Below are 20,780 nucleotides of genomic sequence, written 5' to 3'. Positions count from 1 at the left end.
AAATAGCAATCTGCCCCCAAATGTGGCTTAATGGTTTCTGGTGATGACTGGTTCATACTAGAAGTCATGATAAAGCTACCCCTAACGAAGGGTACAGTTTGAGAAATGGGATCACTCCTCCCCAAAGCTTTATAAGCCAAATGGAAACAGTATTTAATCAGTTTGGAAAGGCCCACTCTGCTTATCACCATTCAAATCGGAAATGGACAACTCACTCTGCAATTCTAGGTATACATGCTGGATCTCTGAATATTTATTCCCTCTTAGCCATCCAGTGAAACACCACTAGACATCTAATATTGATGGTCCCTCCTAAATGATAAAGTGTTGCATAGAAATGCATCCAAAACACCACAGTGCAATTACCATCATCCACTCTAGATGTATGGGTTTGACACAGTGAAGTATGGTACATAAGCACCATGTGGCTCAAATTCTGAATTTTATTTGCCAATCGGTTGAGCTACATGCTCGCTTCATTGAGCATGACAACCTAGTTTTAAGTGTCATTTAATTTTCATTTTGAAATATAATTACAAAGTGTTCACTGTAAGATATCACTCGTCTGCAAATGTGTCAAGATTAATTTGTGCTAGCTTATTCACAAGTGTCAATAGTTAATTACTGTGTCATCTCTGGATAGCTAAATGACATTCTAACTTCTTATTTTTTACAGTGTTCCTTTATGTTATTTTCCATTAGGGGCTGAGTCCATATTCCTACATGTGGGCAAATATTCAAGCATATAAAATACCAGACGTCACAACTCATTAAAATCAACAGAGCATATATTGCTCTATATACCCCTATAAAATACATTTAACTGAAAAGATAATTCCAGTAATAATGTCAGATTCCTAAAAACTGCACATTAATTTGGGTCTATCTGATCTAAAGCATCAGGGACTACTCTATAGGATCATTGTTATTAGATTAATGCACTCTTATATAAGAGACAGGAAAAACATTTGGGAAAGTGATTTATTTTTTAAAAGATACACACAAACTTTGCTATTTTTCTTCCTTCTCACTTCTAAATCAATGAAGTCAAATTCTTCCAGGAGCCATGTGTTAATTTGTTTTTAATGATTTACCTATGCTATAAATAAAGTGACCATATAACTTATCAAACAAACCAGGACAACTTCTGCAAGTGGAAGAGGGGAGTATTAATAATTACTCTGGAAAACAGACATTAACCAAAGCTATTCTGGACAAATTGAGACATATGGTCACCCTAGCTTGAACCAGTGAACTGAAAGATTCTCAAAGTTTTTCTACACCAGGATCCTCCTTTTCTGGATGAGAGAAGAGTAAGGCCCAGAGAGAAGCGATTTACTCATGATTAAGCTATATTGGGAATATACATGATGCCTACATGAATAAGTATCCCCAAGTCATTAATCAAATCCAAATGTTCTGGAACAATGTTATCATTTCAGTTATGCCCAGTTGCTATGACGCCTTTCTTTGTCCTCCACATATCCCCTCAGTATTCTCGGTGACCCTGGATATCCAGAAGGCTTCTTTCTTTCCTTCTTTTTTTTAGGAAGGCTTATGACAAATAAACCAATCAATGTGATTACTCGCTGAGCTTGGCACATTCCACACCTCCAGTTCATCAGCTCCTTTTGCAGGGCTCACCTGTTCTTGCTGTTGGCGAGCAAGGTCCATTTGCTGCCGTTGTTTCTCAATTTGTGAGGCTGCCAGTTTTTTCTGTTCATCATGCGCTGCCAGGAGCTGCTCCCGTAAACTGATCAGCTGGGTAATCATGGTAGAGAGCTGCCGTTCTTTTTCTGCCAGGCTCTCAGGTGTACCTAAAATGGAAGCGAAAAGATATCTCACAAGTTTGAGAAAATTCTGAATGAATGAGGGAAGCAAGTGGGTGGGAAGATTTAGAAAGGGACCACCCTAAGAACTTAAATATCTGGGACAATAACTGGAGGTCACTGTAAGTGCAGGAACTCTACGGAGTAGCAATGGAATGAATGCCCCTGCCAAGAAAAAGGACTGTTGCCAATAAAATTCGCACTCACTCTTCCCTCTTGTTCTTTAAAACAAAACAAAACAGAACAGAACAGAACAACCTACTCCATTCTCTCCCTTTCACCACCTCACTCTTCCCTCTTGTTCTTTAAAACAAAACAAAACAAAACAAAACAGAACAACCTACTCCATTCTCTCCCTTTCACCACATTCCCCTTCCCTCCCCACCCAAATCTGTCTGATCAAGCTAGGAACCTTATGCTATTTAGTACCAAAGATTAGAAACTATGGGTTGTATTAATATTCTATAATTAACCTCTACCCTCAATGGCTGACAGAGGATCTAAGATATAATAGGTGCTTAAATAATTTTACTTGGGAATTTTCTGATCACTGCCCTCATAAAATTTTTCTATTGTGCAAAGATCTGTCTCTGAATCTCAGAAGTCAGGGGGTCACTCTTGGCCATGGGATGAGTGCTACAGAAAGAAAAAAAAAATCTGTCTTGCCTCAGGTAAGAAAGAACTGAAACTGTTTTTTTTTTTTTCTGGTGAGGGGATCAAGCTAAAGTTCCCAAGTTCATCCTTAAAGGCAATAATGTTGCTTGGGGGGCTCCCTCATCCCTTTGTCATTTGTCACTCTTCAAAGGGAAAAAACACATTCAAGGTTGAAAAGGTTATGATGTCGCTGCACACCTACCCACGATATGCACTAATGGTGCTGAACAGTCTATTTATGGGCAAATTGCACAGCTCTCCTAAGTAAAGCGTACAGAATCCTTTTGTGAATCTAAATTAGAGCATTTTGCCATAGCATAAGATAAGAATTTCAACACACAACCCACTGTATTTGAGCACACAGGTTTCATTATGAAGAAATGATCTATGCTTTGAAAGCTTTTCAGAAAGATGCCACCAGCTGTCAAAAGAGATAAAGATTGCCAATTTTTGTGTGTGTGGAAGAGGAGACTTCCAATCTCCTTATGAAACCCCCCTCATTCCTGCTAGGAAAGCACCAGGACAATCTGAGAAACTGAACGTATTTTAATTAGGAATGGGCCTATTTTTTTGAGTGGGCCCATGGGAAAAGCGAGCCTTCAGGTGATGCTGGCTAGCACTTACTAGTATATGATTCCCACAAGGTAAGGCTGATAAGCTACAATATTTAGAATTACCTTGGTATTCTTAATGCCAATTCAAGTCCTTAAAAATAAATAAGTAAATACATAAATAAACTGTCAATATCCCATATCCCTTAAAGATTTACTGAGCTGAAAGGTGGCCTAAAATCAAAATTAAAAGAAAAATAAGATAGGAAATGATGTTAGAAAAGGTACTCCACTGATAAGGAAACAAATACTGCATCAAGGATAGTGACCAGCTGTTCTTTCTAGCTACTGAAAGTGATTTTTTTAAATGAGTTTTTATTTCAGCAATAGGAATTTCAGCTTGGTAAAAGAAAGAACTTCTTGATCCAGAAATGTTAAAGTACAAAATCAGGTTCTTGGAGGGGATCATAAAAATCTCCTCCAAAGCACAACAAGCTCAACTAATATAAATGTTAATGATATATAGGAATGAGAAGACATAAAACAAGTATGGAATTTACTTACTCATTTCATTAAATTTTAATTAAAAAAATATTTCTGGAATCTCAGGTACTATATCAAGAACTAAGGATACCGATACCATACCAAGAAAAAGCAAAGTTCCCTTTCACCTTAATCAAGTAATCACACATATAAATGTAAACTACAACTAAATAAGAATTATAAACAGGACAGACATTTGGGGGGAGATTTAACCAAGTTTGGGAGGCTCAAGCATAGGGAAGTTATGCCTGACAAAGTAACAAGTTAACAGGAAGATGAAGAGTTAACTAGGCAAAGAGTTGGAGGGTGGTCAAGGAGCTTTTCAGTAGGAGAAAACAACATAGGCAAAAGCCCTGTGAGGGGGCAGGTGGTGGAGAGTGTCAGTGTGTTCCAGAAATTGAAAGAAGGTAGTAAAACTTAAATAAGAAAAACAAAGGGGAGTAGAGGACCAAATGAGGCTAGAAAGGTAGGAAAAGGTCACACCATTCAGCTCCTTATAGACCACACTGGATGAACTTCATGTTTATTCTAAGAAAATTTCAAAATCACTAAAGTACTTTAAACAAGAGATGATGTGGGTGTCCTGGCTACAGTGTGGAGAATAGTTTGGAAAGTTATGAGAATAGATAAATGGGGTTTATTACATATAGTTTTTGGCAACAGTCTGATCTACGTGTAATTATCTTGTTATACCTATGTATATGAGGTGAGTTAAGAGAAGACTTACTGGATACTGGGAAAGTTACTGTACCATAATTCTTTGTTAATAAAGAAGAGCATTCATTGGAAATTTTGGGCAAGGACCAATACAAGAGTCAAATCTGGTATTTAGATTCTCCAGTAAAGACTGGAAAATTTTCTCTTCTCTCCCAGGTTAAACTTTGTCTTTTCAAAAATCTTCAATATATTTCCCTTTCTCCTCTGCATAGGAAACAGAGAAGCTGAAGATAATACACAAATGGCTTCTTAGCCTCTTCTGTTCAAGGTGAAGCCAACAGGTCTATAAATGCATTGGTGTTTCCAGTACTAACAGATGTGTATTTCTGAATTTACAGAATAACACCATTTAACTGAATCTTTTTACAAATCAGCATGACACCCAAGTTGTTTAATTGTAAAAATTCAATGACACCTAAATAAGTCTTTCATTGAACTTAAAAGATACATGTTTAAGAACAAAACAAGCTAGAGATCAGTATGTTTAAATTGAAGAGTTGGGTACTCATATAAGGCTGTCATTATCTTTTCCTGAAATTTGAGAAGCACATATATATTTTGAATAGATGTGAGTGGCATGACAAATGCAGTTGGAATGAAATGTAGTAGTAAAACAAATCTAAAATTGCCCTTGAAATGGGAAATACACATATGGATATATATGTATACACACACACACACACACACACATTAGCCTACACATTTAGAGAATGTAAGCTGTTGTATGGTACAAATTGATTTCTAGTTAATTTGATCCCCAAGGGACTATATATACGTGTGTGTGCGTGTGTGTGTGTGTGTGTGTGTGTGTGTGTAGAGTCATTTTTCTGTTCTATACCCATTGTATTTGTTCACATATAGTGGTTTAAACCTAGGTATTTAAAATCCATGGTGCTGGATTTTTGTTTTAATTAACAGCAAATACGTATGCAGCTATAATAAAAGCAACGTCAAGTCTAAATCACGCTGACCAACCAACCTGCGAACCCAAGTTATCTCATCTCGAAAATACTAGTTTAATTGAACATGAAACTTTGCCATAGCAAAAGAACTACAACTGTGAGAGTTGCTGAAAACGCAAACAATTTATGGGACATAGTGGGGCAGCCTAAATACATATTAAGGAAGGCAAACGACCATACATTGGGTTGGCCAAAAAGTTCGTTTGGTTAATGAATACATTGTTCAGTAAAGTTCTTTGTGAAAATGAAAAATGTGTCTTTTATTTTTACTTAAAACTGAATGAACTTTTTGGCCAACCCAACAGAATGCTCTTATGAGGTAGGCTAACTCTATGTAGAATATCTTGGCTTAAATCACGCACTGAGGTTTGATAAAATCCACTTAGAAAAAAAGCAGATCAGATGCTGAGGATCTGCCCAGGCCAGCAGAGGTCATCAGTAGCTGCCTATATCATCCATTTCACATCCTTCAGGCTATCTTAAAATGATTCTTTAAAAAGCATTGCCAGAAAATAGTCTCTCCACAAAAACAGAAGTAGTTTCATAAACCAAAAAAAGGGAACCAGCAAAAAAGAGCTTCCATACACAGCTTCTCTACAAGTTAGGGCGCCTGCTTTTATCCAATATCACACACAGTGTGCGCCTGACACTCTCCGCTGTAAACTGTATCTATTCTCCAACTACAAAGACAGTGAAGTAAGGGGTTTTTTTGGTGTTTTTTTTTTTCCATGGGGTCGTCTTTATCCCCAAACCACATCTGTCTTGAGTTTCTCTTAGATTAGTCAGGTGGATCAGTGCTCCCCAGGGCCTGCTCCAGCTGAAGTATTTTAATTTGACTAAACACCTGATTTATTTTATCTCTCCGATGAGAAAGGCAGTTTGTCTTAATAGAGCCTGTCAGCCCACAGCCCCATTCACAGCAATTTACAGGCAGCCAGGGACGCTGGAAGAGAAGAGTGCCGTGATTCTGTATTTTATCCTCCTCCAGAAAGCACCTAAAAGCAGCTATTCACTGCTACTGCATGTGGCATTTTAGAACTGAATTAGCTTTTTATTCAAGTAACTACACTTGTTGTGAATAGCTTATCTGTAAAATTGCTACATTCACTACTGATTTTATTAACCTTTGGCTCTATCACAAAATGGTCTTCAGTTAGGAAAGACCTTTAAAATTGACACATTTTTTTCTTAGGGGGCTTTATTCCAGTGACTTCAGATTTACTGAGGTTGATCCATTGAATTTTACCAGTTGTACTTAAAATTTTGAGTCTCAATAGGAAGTCAATAGTGCGTAAATAAGGAAACACTTTTCAAAATGTAAATACAGCAGCAATTTCCCTCATCAAAAGTTTTCAAATACCATCTTTCACCATAACAGTTTCAAAAGCAGCCCTCTAGCCTTTTTTGGTCATAATCTGAAGGACTTAAAAAAATTAACTAAAATAGACTATTTATTTTAAACTTTACAAACTATAACTACCTGTCCCTAGGCCCAAAGCCAACAGAGAAAATTCAAAATAGATGAGAATTTAGGTAAAATAATAAGACAATTGGGATAAATCCCTTCTTGATATAGAATGAAAAATTAAAAGTCATTTAAAATTTGTCTTTTTTTTTTTCATCAGCTCATAAAAGTTAGCACCACAATCTGCTAGTTAATTTTGCCCATGTAAAATATACATAATTACAATCAGTGGTGCTAGAAATAAGACTGGGCATTGGGAAGTCCCTACAGACTCCACATCTGGACAAGGGAGGCACCTTGCAGAGCACTTCACTAGATGGATTTGCCTCACCTCTTTTACAATATTCCCGTACCTAGGACTTTTACAATATAAAAGTCTTAAACAGGTCACTCCCTTAATGGCTGTCCCCTGAAAGTGGATCACTGCTATGTGGTGATGACTAAGTTTTTCTAATGAGAAAACCCAGAAACAAGCACAGCAGTGGAAAGAGAGACAGCGAAAATTAGAAATGGGGGTGTGGGGGAGAGAAAAAGAAAGAGAGAAGGTGGGAGGGGAGAAACAAAGAGGGAAGTCGAGAGAGAGGGAAAGAGAACGAGCAAGGATGGCTAAATTAATTTTTGTGAATTTCTCTGCATGTTTTTTATTTCTTCATATTTATGAAATGAAGGGCAACAGTGTTAAAATACAATGTTTACCAAGCCAAATACAACTAACATTAACAAATGGCATTATCTAGAAATGTGTCCTAGCAAATTGAAAATAAGACTTCTATCTAACCATTCTCCTTTATTGGATCACATACTGCTTTAACAAAGTTAATAGGACTTAACAATGAAATTACAAGAAGCCTAGGCATGAACAGTGTGTTTGGAAAGATGGGGAGGGGTGGCAGTAACACCGGAGTGGAATTCTGATAGAGATATACTTTTCCACATCAATCCTGGAAAGGATTAAAGAACTTAACAATAATTCCAAGCAGCATCAATCAAGAAACTCACCCAACAACCCAGAAAGATTTTAAATTCAGTTGAAAAGAAAAGCTCTTAAGAGTCAATTCCCTAGTTAGTTCTAATTTTTTTTAATGGACATTGTTTGAGAAGAAAGACAAAATACAATGCTAGTCATAAAATAAAGCTGCATTTGATCTTTTCTGCCCACAAGTAACCTGGTTAAACTGCTGTGTCTCATACTGCAGCCTCCTCACACATCAGATGGGCTGTGATGTCTCCACTTCACAAGGTCAGTCCATCATTTAGCATTGGCCTTTTTTGATATAGCCTTCTTTTAAATGTCACAAAATAGGACAGCAAAAAGTCAACAGAAATAAATAGGGTAAGCTGAAGAAACTAACAGTCTATCAGAAGGTCCCCTGATAAAAGTTACTTTGTGGTGACTGCCTGAGAAAGGAACCCCTGTCCCAGTATACTAGCAGCTAATTTGAGTTCTGAATCCAACAGCAGTTTTAAAAGCTTTCCACTCTAAAGGGCCCCAGTGCATCATAAAGATAAAGGATTTCAGTACAAAACCACCACAAAGACCTCTATTATCTTATCAGTCTTTGGTTACAACAGCTGAACCAATATGACTAAATTCTGAATGACTTTTTTCAAAAGAGCAAAATACTGGAATTTCTTTGTTTCCTCATCAGTCAGCTATTGTCATTGCTCCCATATGCTACTATCCACTCCTTAGTAAATAAAAAGTTTAATAAATGCAGCAATTGTGCTCTTAGGAATCACTTAGGGACCACTACACAGGAAGTGTGGCTCAGGATTGAGGTACAGGCTGGGTTTGTTTTCACCCAATGTATGAGAATTTCCTTCTTAAAATGTAAACAGCTCTCACTTAAAATGTCATTAAAATCTTACCGTGTATGAACAAGAGAAGGATACCCCGGAACTCCCTAAATTAAGTTCAATTCTCCTGTCTATTCCAGGCACACTCACCTCTCCTTCAGCTTCCCCTCTTTCTAGCTGCAAAAGGAAGTCTATTCCTGGATCAACTGAGGTCTATTCATGTTGCAGATCCCCAAAGAGCAAGAACAATCCATGGAGTTCTGCCATCTAGGCTCCTAACCTCACAGCTGGGCCTTTAGCCCATTGTGCTTTATTAGCTCATCCTTTTGGGGTCCGGAAATGAAGGTATCCTGAAATATCTCTCCTTCAGTAATAAGACAGGCTACCTTCACATTACTGTTTTCTATGGATAATACTTGGTCAATGGGTACATCTCTACAATTCACATACAAAAAGAGTAATTTATGATCTTTCAGAAACATGAAATTCTTTGGTCCTTTGGGGGAAAAAATTATTTTTTTCAATATTGCCACCAAGTATAATAGCATTGGCTCTTTCTCCAGAAGTTCCATCAGAGCTAGAAGATAGGAAAGTAAGAATTAAGAAAAATACACCTTATTTAACAAGGTACTGTCTTTTATAAAATTAATTAATTAATTTATTTATTTTTAGCTGCATTTGGTCTTTGTTCCTGTGCACGGGCTTTCTCTAGTTGCGTCAAGCAGGGGCTACTCTTCGTTGCAGTCCACGGGCTTCTCATTGTGGTGGCTTCTCTTGTTGTGGAGCATGGGCTCTAAGCACGTGGGCTTCAGTAGTTGCAGCACACAGGCTCAGTAGTTGTGGCTCAGGGGCTCTAGAGCGCAGGCTCAGTAGTTGTGGTGCACGGGCTTAGTTGCTCAGAGGCATGTGGAATCTTCCCGGACCAGGGCTCGAACCCGTGTCCCCTGGACTGGCAGGTGGATTCTTAACCACTGTGCCACCAGGGAAGCCCCAAGGTATTTTCTTAAAAGACTTTATGTGGTATCTAATTTGATCATCATCCTAAATGTTGTTTTATTTTCATTTCACAGATGAAAAACTAACTACTAAAAGTAAAGAAACTTGACCAAGTCAGTGTATTTGATTGGATCTGAATTCAGGTCTTCTGATTCCTAATCCAAGGAAGTCTGGGGCCTAAGGGAAAACTAGCTATCTTCCCTTGCCTCAGACTTGAAATACATTGCAGGGAATTTCTAAAAGTTAGGAGCACTGCTCTAAGGGACCTAGAATTTTAATACCACATAAGGCTTAGAAATATACAACTTCTTAGTAAGGGTTTGTTTACAAAATAAGAAGTTTAAAAGATAGGCTGGGCAATTAGACAACCAAAGAGGTGAATAAATTGATCTTTGATACCTTATAGATGTAAAAACAGATCTTGATATTAGGTGATACACCTGGAGTTACTCAGGAAATTAGCACCTAGCCTGGTAGTCAAGATCCTCTGTAATGTTTATTCCCCAAACCTCTTTCTCCTTAAGTCTCCTCAATAAGCATATGGCCTCCTGGTTCTGAGCAAATACAAAGATTATGCAGACCATGACATTCCCAAAAATTCTAGATACAATATTTACAACACCCATGAAATGCTGAAAAATATACTCAAATATTTCACACATCAAAGTGCACTGCTGTCATGGGGTACAGTGTGCCTGCAGGCTGAGATAGTAAGGTGCTAGCCAAGAGGAAGTTACCTGGAGAAATCTAGGAAGTGTCCCTGGCAAGGTTTGAGGAACCTCTCAGATATAACTAAGGCTTAGGACAGTTGCCTGTACAAACACACCATATACCTTGCCCATTTCTAGGTTGTATTTGTGATTTGCCTAGTGTAAATCAGGGGAATCCCTGCCCTAGCCCAATATGCCTTATTGTACAATAATAATTGCTTAAACTTACATAGCAATTGCTTTATGCTAGAAAGAGCTATATATGTTAACTCATTTATTCCTCATAACAATCTCATGTAGTAGGTCATATTGCTTTCTGCATTTTAAAGATGAGGAAGCTGAGGCATAAAATCGTCAAAGACTTGCCCAAGTCCTAAACTATTAAATCACATATCTAAGATTCAAAATCAGGCAGTTTGGCCATAGTCTCTGTCCTCTTAACCACGATGATAAATGGAAAATGGGACTCCTAAATGATACACCTTCTCAAAACTACTTCACGCAGCCAACAAAGTGGCTGAAATTCTCCTTATAATCTGTTTTTGGTTTCTTTTTTTTTAAAAAAATACAATGTTTCCTGGGGTCCTTAGTAAAATGAAAACTTACCTAGGGAAGTATCTATGATACCCTTTGTTCTTTAAGATAGCTCAACTCACTAACACAAAATTGACCTTTCAGTCTAAGTCACAAATGTCCACCATTGTTTGTAGTCATCTTTAATTACTAATTGAATCTCTCACTCATACCCACTCTCTTTCTCTCCCTCTGATCTTATTTCCTCCAAATTCTAAACTCCTGGTGCTGAGACAACCCTCCCCTGACCCCCTCTGCCCCAGTCTCCCTCACCTGGATATCTATGTGTAACTCCACCAGAACTAGTATATGGACCTGGACTCTCAAATCACGGAATTCTGTTTTTTTCAAAGGCTGATTTGGTTGGTCCTCTGGCTTTTAGTGCCCTTTTTGGCTCCTCTAAGAATCCCCTATTCCAGGTCTGGCATAATGAAATGCATCCCTGACACAAATTACTTGATCAGCAATCTACATAGCCCAGTCCAGACAACCAGTTTGTTCTGTATTGTCTGTAGGTATCAGGACATCTGAGTGGGCTTGGATGTTGCCAGTGCTAATAAGATTTTGATGGGAAGGTGTGCTAAAATTTTTAAATTAAAACAAAACTGAACCAAACCAAGGGAGATTGTTTGTTTTTACATAACAATAGATAGTTCACAGTTTCTCAAATTACAGGACTAAGTATCTGATCAGATAACAGGCCAGTAATACAGATTCTACCCATCACAAACTCAGATTATGAGTCTGTAGAGGGAAAATGGAAATGGAAATTTCATATTGATTCTAAAATTGCTGTTTTTTGTTCTGTCATAGTTGAATACAGCTGGATAAATAGCATGTTCTTTTCATTCTCAATTTTGACTTTAACAATGATTTCTGGGTACAATAGGTGCTATCATCATCATTTTATGAAGACATATTATGTTCAGAAAGCTTTTTTGAAGGTTATCTAATGTTATCCATGTAGAATTGACAATATTCAAGGCATAAATATTAAGGAATGCCAAGGAAAGAAAGACAATTAAAGCCTGGGTCCAGAAATGAGCCAGGGTCTCCCATCACGGGATGATTTTGAACATGCTGAAGTAGAACATGAACAAAATAATTTTTTAAAATTTCTAAGCATTTAAAAAATTAAATTAAAAGTCAATGTATGTTTGGTCTATAAACAAAATTAGTTTAGTCACAAATTGGATGTCCTATTCTCATACTGGGACATTCTCTTACAAATGCATAGATAAGCGTGATTCAAGGTTTTAAAAGTTATGATCACTCTATTCAATAATTACAGGTTACAAATGGAATTTAAAAAGGAGTGTATAAAAATCACTTTCTAATTTCCTATTAGAATGGTTTTAAAACTCAAACTTGCATGAGAGTCTTATGTACAAAGTAAAAAAAAAAAATTAAAAAAGATCACTTTGTAACATAACTTTTAAATGTTCACAGTTTTACAATTGTCAAATGAATAAAAATAAAGATTTTTAATTATTTTTTTAACTTGAAGGCAAAAGCTGGATATGTGATCCAGAGGCAGGAAAGGGAAAATATGTTAATATTTGAGCCTCATAGGAAACAGGATGCCACAATCAACACGGTAGTACTGAAAAATAACCTCAGGAGTGTTGGACACGACCTTTTGAAGAGGCAAACGTCTGAGAAGGCAACCAAAAGACAATTGCAATAGTTGCATCTAGAGGTGATACTTAAAAAGTATCACTTAAGTATAAGTATATTTATTGAAGTATAAATAAATAATTTATTTAAATAAATAAATAAAATAAAGTATTTAAGTATATTTATATATTTATTTACGTATTTAAGTATACTTAAAAAGTATACTTAAAAAGTAAATGCTTAAAAAGTATTTCTTGTAAAAGGTGATTATAACACCAGTGGTCCCAGAATAATTACAGTGGCAGCAGGCTCTGCAAACATACAGATCTCAAATGACATCCTCCCTCCTGGACTCTCTAGGCTCCCCTCCCAGGTTTAAAGGCTCTGCTGCAAATTAGATAAGAATCTTAGTGCTACTCCTAACTCCAAAGAGAAAACTGGTGGGGAGCAAGAGCAAATGACAGACCACAATGGGTACTTCCTACTGTTAGCTCCGTAAGGGCACAGTCTATGTCACATGCTTCTCTATGACAAAGCACAGGCAGTGCTTACCACTTATTTTGTGCTGAGTAAAGTTAAAATGAACCTAATAACCAACTCTAAATCAGTAGTTCCCAGAATAGTTGGAGATAGGCAGCCAGAGCCATTAACAAACCAGATGGAATTGCTCTGAACTTCAGCAGTATTTGATCCATGTCTGAGTTGTTTTCTGTTTGGTAACCATTGTAACTAACTGAATTTAATGGCTCTCCCCACTGCTGTGTAAGCAGAAGAAAATAAAATCCAATAAAAAGATAGAAATAAACAATAAAATTTGAACAACTAAAGAAATGTAGATTCAGATTCAATAAACATTTTTTTGAGCACATAGGACAGTCCAAATACTTTCTGTGTGCTAGGGTTAATACTTAGCATTTTTATCTGTTTCAACAAACTTGGGAAAATGAGGCTGAAGAAGGTTAAAAATATGTCCAAGATAACATAATTATAATTAATAGAGCCATGATTTTAAGCCGGATGGTCTGATCTTCAAACCCAGACTCCTTCCAGTAAACCACAAATGTTTCTTGGAAAAAAATCTAGTTAGAGACGACTTCATACAGAGTCTTCATGAAGTCCTTCTGCGTTTTTTAAAAGTTAAATACCTTATTGGTAGATATAATGGTATTAAAAAGGTAAACTAATTTATATTTAAAACTATTACAGTTTAATATTATTAAAGTTCTTGTGAATAGTATATGAAGTCTGATGGCTAAGGGGACTGAGTCTACATAAATAGGTTTGAAAATGTTCTACTCAGAAAATTTTGCACCTAGAAATTCAATTTGAATTGTAAGAAAAAAATTTCAAACATTTCTGTGAAGACAAACCACAATTTAGAAGGCAGAATCAACTAAAGGACTATATAAATTATATGGACTGAGCAATTCTACAGGGAACGTTTCAAAGAAATTTACATATATCATTGTATTAACGTTTTCTAACACCACCTTCTTCCAATAAAATTGAATTATATGCCAAGACAATATAATCAGAGAACAGGTTCTAACTCTTAATTGCCCAAAGAATTGCCAAAGGAGTTATAGTTGACTGGCCAACTCATTTGCCTATCTGTATGCCACCAAAGAGCTCTTTCACAGGAGGATGTTTTTTAAAAGTATACTTTAGATGACAAAATCCATTCTTTGGCTGAATTTCAAAAGCTGAAAGAATGACCCTGACTGTGTCACTATAGACTGATCCAGATCAGTGTCTTTCAACATTTTAAAATCTGTGCCCCTTACTTAGCTTTCTCACTGTACATTTTGTATACCTCCATTAGCCAAGAAGATTTTGTTCAACTGATTCACTTTCTATACTTTAAGAAAATAATAGGTGTACTGAATAAGCTTTTACAAACTATAAGCAACTTCACTTGAGATATCTGTCCTAACTTGTCAAAAGAATTTTAATTAAGTTAAATGGATATTTGCAGCTTTTCTTTTATACCTACAAGTTTAAAACAAAGTTGAAAATTTTTAAAGCATTCATTAGCTTTATAAAAACAATGCATTCTTACCATCTTACTGACAAATCTATAGCATATCTCTTAATTTCTTTAAAAAAATCTTGGGCTTCCCTGGTGGCACAGTGGTTAAGAATCGCCTGCCAATGCAGGGGACACGGGTTCGAGCCCTGCTCTGGGAAGATCCCACATGCCACGTAACAACTAAGCCCGTGCACCACAACTACTGAGCCTGTGCTCTAGAGCCCGCGAGCCACAACTACTGAGCCCATGTGCCACAACTACTGAAGCCCGTGTGCCTGGAGTCCGTGCTCCACAACAAGAGAAGCCACGGCAATGAGAAGCCCCCGCACCGCAACGAAGAGAAGCCACCGCTCACTGCAACTAGAGAAAATCCACGCGCAGCAACGAAGACCCAATGCAGCCAAAAATAAATAAATAAATAAAATTTATTAAAAAAAAATCTTCATAGGTTCCTTTCTGTCTATATATGTAATGTGTTGTGATTCTAGCAGTATTCAATTACATGCACCAATGACATATTTTACTTTGTTATATTCCAAGACAAAGACAATTTACCTGATCACCTTTTTGACAACAAGAACAGATAAACTCTTCTAAGTTACTCGATATGTCATTTGTTTTTAATTTGTTTACTATTAGTTATTTTCCCAGCAACTAGAACAATTCCAGACACATAGCAGATCTTCAGTAAATACTTGTTGAAAGGAATTTTATTATGAGAATACATTCATATAATTCATCATCCAAATTAGGACATTTCTTAAATGACAGGAGGCACCATTAATTACATCAAGAACACACGTGTAAACCAGGACAATCCCAGGTAAGCCAGAACGTATGCATAACCTAGTCATAACATTCTCATTTAATGTCAGTTTTTGACTAAGTAATATTACATAAACAGAACTCTGTAGTTAATAAGTAAACTTTATACAAATTCCATAATATGAATTTTATGTTGTTGGTAAACCTGAAATATGAATGACACAATTCTATAGAATAATTAGGCTTAATTCATCACTATTGAAAACATGTAAAAACTCATAATAAACAAATATAAATAATAGACCCCTTATCTAGAGTAAACCTAACAATGTAAACATGGTTTCATGAAGCCTGAACAAATGCTCCTTATTTATCAAAGTATTTTGAAGAGTAAGTTTTAATTTAACATTCATAGAAATAATCAATCCATTTTCCATGAAATGCAATTCCCAATTGCAATTCACAATTAAGGTCATGCTCATTTTCCCCATTTTAGAAGAGACAAACTTATAATTTTACTTAATAATTAACTAAACCCAAAAATGCCCATGTAAAAAATGAGAACATTAATATATCTAAATCTTACAGCAATATATCATTACAAATTTTAATTTTGATATGAAGTACAGCTGTGTCTTTCATATGATCAAAATATAAACACATAAATCAATGAAAAAGTTATATTTGCTTCTGAAGATTCTAAGACCACCTTGGGTTATATATAATACAATGAAGTAATGAAAATTACTGTAAAGGAAGACTAATGAAAAGTCCTGTTTAGCATAAAAATAATAAAAACTTTCCCATTTTAAGTATAAAATTCAACCAAGTTTTTGGAAATCTTGACAAGACTTACAATTAAACAACAAAAGCCAAAAAAATCAATGACCTTTTAATAAACTCCATGGGAAGAGTATTTCCCTCAGTTCTACAAGACAATATTAGAAAATCTATATGCCTAGAATTATTCCAGAGAGTTTATAATTTAGTCTCTAAAAAATTAACAGAAACATTGTTTACCCAATTTCTTACAAATATAGCAAAATAAATAATTCCCAAATTATGTTAATTCTCAAATTAAAAGGAAACAACCTATACCTCCAGAACTGAGCTTCATTTGAGTCCTAAATTATATTTTAAAGCTTATACATAGGCAGTTCAAATCAGACATTACCAAGAATAGCTTTTAAAGTGGGGGAGGGGAATAGAAGGTTCTAAATGAAATACAATTCATACTTTAATCCCATAAATAAATGTATTTAATAAAGTATAGTTAATTACTAAAGACTAACCTATAATTAAAAAACTGAAGAATCTAAACCAAGTGAAGATTAAAAGGCACTGTGAAATCAAGCAAACAACAAGATACAAGAAAATCTATTAAATGTGATTTGGGGAAAAGGGTTCTGTCATTCCTGGAACTTTTCAGGCACTGTTTTATAGGAATACCTGAGTTATGGTGTAACAGTGTTAGTTCACAGAAGCAAAAGCTACATCAGACGCAATAGAAATACTTTTTTCTTTAAAAAAAAGGAAAAAAGTCTAAAACACTGAAGTGAGCATTAATTAAAAATTTTCAGGACTGCATAGATCCAAAAGCAAATGATTAAAACATCACTACAATCCAATACAACTAAATAGAGATTTGGTGTGAATTTGGAACCAAATTCATTTTAACAATAACTTAACATTTGTATAAAAATTTAGTTTTCCAACATCTTTTTTTTTTTTTTAAAGATGTTGGGGGTAGGAGTTTATTAATTACTTTATTTATTTTTGCTGTGTTGGGTCTTCGTTTCTGTGCGAGGGCTTTCTCCAGCTGTGGCAAGCGGGGGCCACTCTTCATCTCGGTGCGCTGGCCTCTCACTGTCGTGGCCTCTCTTGTTGGGGAGCACAGATCCCAGACGTGCAGGCTCAGTAGTTGTGGCTCACAGGCCTAGTTGCTCTGCAGCATGTGGGATCCTCCCAGACCAGGGCTCAAACCCGTGTCCCCTGCATTAGCAGGGAGATTCTCAACCACTGCGCCACCAGGGAAGCCCTCCAACATCTTTATTTAAGCAAAAAGTGAATAAGCCAACTCAGAGCAGAAAAATCTTAGGAGAAAAGTGACTCAAGCATGTATCAGTCTTCTGTGTGGCAAGGAGATGAAGGAAACAAGCAAGACTCTCCCAAGAAGATTCACAGTTAGAGTTTTGGGCCAGTGTATTCTAGGTAATAAAATATACCTTGGATTCAGGCAAAACACTTTCAAGTTTTAATTATCACTGCAACAAACCAAAGACAAGTGAGTTCCCAGATTATCAGTCACGGTTATAGTCAACTGTAAACACTTAAATCCATATATGAGCTAAATATAAACATCGGAAGTAGCTGCTGTTTGGAATCATCTGTGTAACTGACAGCACAGGTAATCAAGATTTGACTACATATACTCTTTTGTTCCTTCCATTTGTTCAAATAAACTGAATAATCAACACTTGGAAAGAGCCAAGAAGAGTTTTCTCTGGCAACCCAAGAAATATAAGGCAGAGATTGTCTACAGGCGTGAGGTGATCTTATTACTAATATTCATTTTATTATCACTACAAAATAAAAACCACAGTAGAAATTCTACCAGGATAGTAACTCTACCAAGATAAAAATATACAGCAGTAATTATTCAGTAACAGGCTACTCATTTTAACTTTCTATTTGAGTTAATGAAGTGATAAAAATCTACCATAATAATGGTCTTAGCCTAAAAACTTATGTCAAAATGTGTTTATATTGGGCTTCCCTGGTGGCGCAGTGGTTGAGGGTCCGCCTGCCGATGCAGGGGACGCAGGTTCGTGCCCTGGTCCGGGAAGATCCCATATGCCACGGAGCAGCTGGGCCCCTGAGCCATGGCCGCTGAGCCTGCGCGTCTGGAGCCTGTGCTCTGCAGCGGGAGAGGCCACAGCAGTGAGAGGCCCGCGTACCGCAAAAAAAAAAAAAAAAAAAAAAAAAAATGTGTTTATAAGTTTATTAAATGTTTAGTTTGTAAAGGTGAGTAGACCTGAGTGACAACCTTGTTTCAGCTAATCTGTGCATGAAGATAAGGCAGATATAATAGTAATCAAAACAGCCCAAAAAGTATTAGAAAGGGTTTTCACCTACACTAGGTTTTTTGAAACTTAAAACCACCTTGTATGGTAGCTATTATTATCACCACCAATATTATTATTATCATCACCAGTATACAAATGAAGAAAAAGACACAGGGAGGACACAAGATTTACCTAAAAGCACACAGCCAGAACTTAAACCCTAACTTCAAGCCTATTTCCCTTTTGACTTCAAAACACCTGTTCCTTCTAGACTGACATTCTGAGAACAAACTTTCTCATCTTGAAGTTTCACAACTCTCATTAGCATCAAAGTAAAAATGTGCTTATTTTTCCCAGTCTGAAGTCCCAGACTGACCCCATACACTGGAGAAGTGGAAGAAGATAGAGGGTGTGTGTGTGTGTGTGTGTGTGTGTGTGTGTGTGTGTGTGTGTGGTATGTGTATGTAGATATAGCTCCAAATGTATTTCCCAATTTGATTATAAAACTGTTGTTACAAAGCTCATTGCATATCTGAGCTTTTTAAAGGGAAAAAGGAAGCATTATGAAAGAAAAAAAGTCTTGAATTTTTCCCAATCAACCCACCTTATTTGTTCCCAATTATTTTCCATCACTGTTCTACCATTAATCTAAACCTGAAGTTGATTTTTTTATTTTAATTTATCTTATCTATTAAAAAATAAAGTGAAATGTCTTTTTAAGTATACTCATGTAGACAATCGTAAACTCAGAAAATCATTGTTGTAAAGAATCAAATAAATCATTCAACTCCCAAGATTTACAAATCAGGAAGTTGAAAGCCAGAAGGGGAAAGGGAACTGTCTGTTGTCATACAGTTAATTAGATAGTGACAGAGTTAGGACTAGAACCTACAGGTCCTGCCTGATCCTCAGTTCAGAACTCCTTCCACTGTAACATGCCACCTCTTAAAAACTCAGGTGAAATAGAATATTTGTAGGTTCCACATTGTTGGATTCTACCAACCACGGATAGAAAATATTCAGAAAAAAAATTCCAGAAAGTTCCAAAAGGCAAAACTTGAATTTGCCCCACTAGCATTTACAACTATTTACATTTATTAGCTACTGTAAGTAATCTAGAGATGATTTAAATTACATGGGAGGATATGCATAGGTTATATGCAAATATCACCTGTTTTATGTAAGGGACTTGAGCATCTGTGGTTTGGAAGGTGGGGTGGTCCTGGAACCAACCCCCGTTGATACGGAGGGACGAGCATAATCCACTTTAAATCTCTTTCAGAAGACAGTTGATTTCAGTAATTATTTTCCTCAATCCAGTTAAGAAGCAACATGGATTTCTTTACTTATTTTAGCATATTTTTAATTCCTCAAGTCTATCATGTAATCTAACAATGAAATGCTAGTCAAATGACAGAAGCAATCAATAGGAAAATGTTTTAAGAAACACAACTTGTCCAGTGATACTAAGACTGTCACTCTGGAACCTCAGCAGTTGAGTTTTCACATGTGCTGGTTTAGGGAGATTGATCATAGTTTAAATGATGCTTTTTCAGAAATAGCAAATTAGGATGTTTTATAGGGAAAACAGTTACATATGGACTTTAAGACTTCAGTGCCCGCCATTGCTCAAATTTAACAAGTAGAATACTATGGGCCACAAGAACCTCTGCATTTCACTGGGCCATGTATTTGAAAATCTGAGCGGCTGAGGGGTTCTGCAGAACCCTAATTTCTTTTAAATAAGAGAAAGAGCCATATAAAGAACACTAATCTAAGTTTCTTAGGAAACAAGGGGTCATAACAACAACAACAAAAAAGTGATTAAAATAAAAATCAGTGGCACTTTGGGAGTGTAAACCAACAGGAATGCAGAAAGTTACAAAGATTTAACAGAGAAAACACTCAAGCTGAGGCCAGATAAATCACATAAGTTTGTAACACTTAGTAAGGGATTGTTGTTTGTTAGTATACAGAGAATGACAGAAATAGGAAAAAATTAAGATTCAAAAATAGTATGATGCTCATCTTATAATTTGCAAGGTGTTTAATAAGAGCTATAAAAATTTTATTATCTATGAAGTTGTATACTGAAAAGTGACTGGAATTTAAACCAGGATATCTGGGTTCTAGTTTCAGGGTTTTTTTGTTTTTTGGTTTTTTTTGCGGTACGCGGGCTTCTCACTGTTGTGGCCTCACCCGTTGCGGAGCACAGGCTCCGGACGCGCAGGCTCAGTGGCCATAGCTCACGGGCCTAGCCTCTCCGCGGCATGTGGGATCTTCCCGGACCAGGGCACGAACCCGTGTCCCCTGCATCGGCAGGCAGACTCCCAACCACTGCACCACCAGGGAAGCCCAGGGAAGCCCTCTAGTTTCAGTTTTGCCACTTGTACAGATAGCTCTCTGGGCCTCCATTTCCCCATCTGTGAAATGAGAGTGGACTAGATAATCTATAAAGACACTTCTAGTAATGGGCTATAATTCTAGAAATGTTCCTTGAGTGTAGA

At 36.5% G+C, this 20,780-nt stretch overlaps 1 protein-coding gene across 36 annotated transcripts in view; it reads right to left on the bottom strand.

The window, feature by feature from the left end:
- Positions 1 to 20,780, bottom strand: part of SOX6 (SRY-box transcription factor 6) — a 645,440-nt gene that overhangs the window by 215,324 nt on the left and 409,336 nt on the right. For all 36 annotated transcript variants that reach the window (XM_067038178.1, XM_067038186.1, XM_059069816.2 and 33 more), the window contains one exon: positions 1,645 to 1,817. In XM_067038178.1, coding sequence (XP_066894279.1) covers positions 1,645 to 1,817 — 173 coding nt within the window. The remainder of the gene's footprint in view (positions 1 to 1,644; positions 1,818 to 20,780) is intronic.

This window comes from Kogia breviceps, chromosome 7, assembly GCF_026419965.1.
Source record: "Kogia breviceps isolate mKogBre1 chromosome 7, mKogBre1 haplotype 1, whole genome shotgun sequence".
In the NCBI taxonomy this organism is placed as follows: domain Eukaryota; kingdom Metazoa; phylum Chordata; class Mammalia; order Artiodactyla; family Physeteridae; genus Kogia; species Kogia breviceps.
The sequence above is the reverse complement of the archived record's forward strand: the minus strand, read 5'-3'. Positions and strand labels throughout refer to the sequence as shown.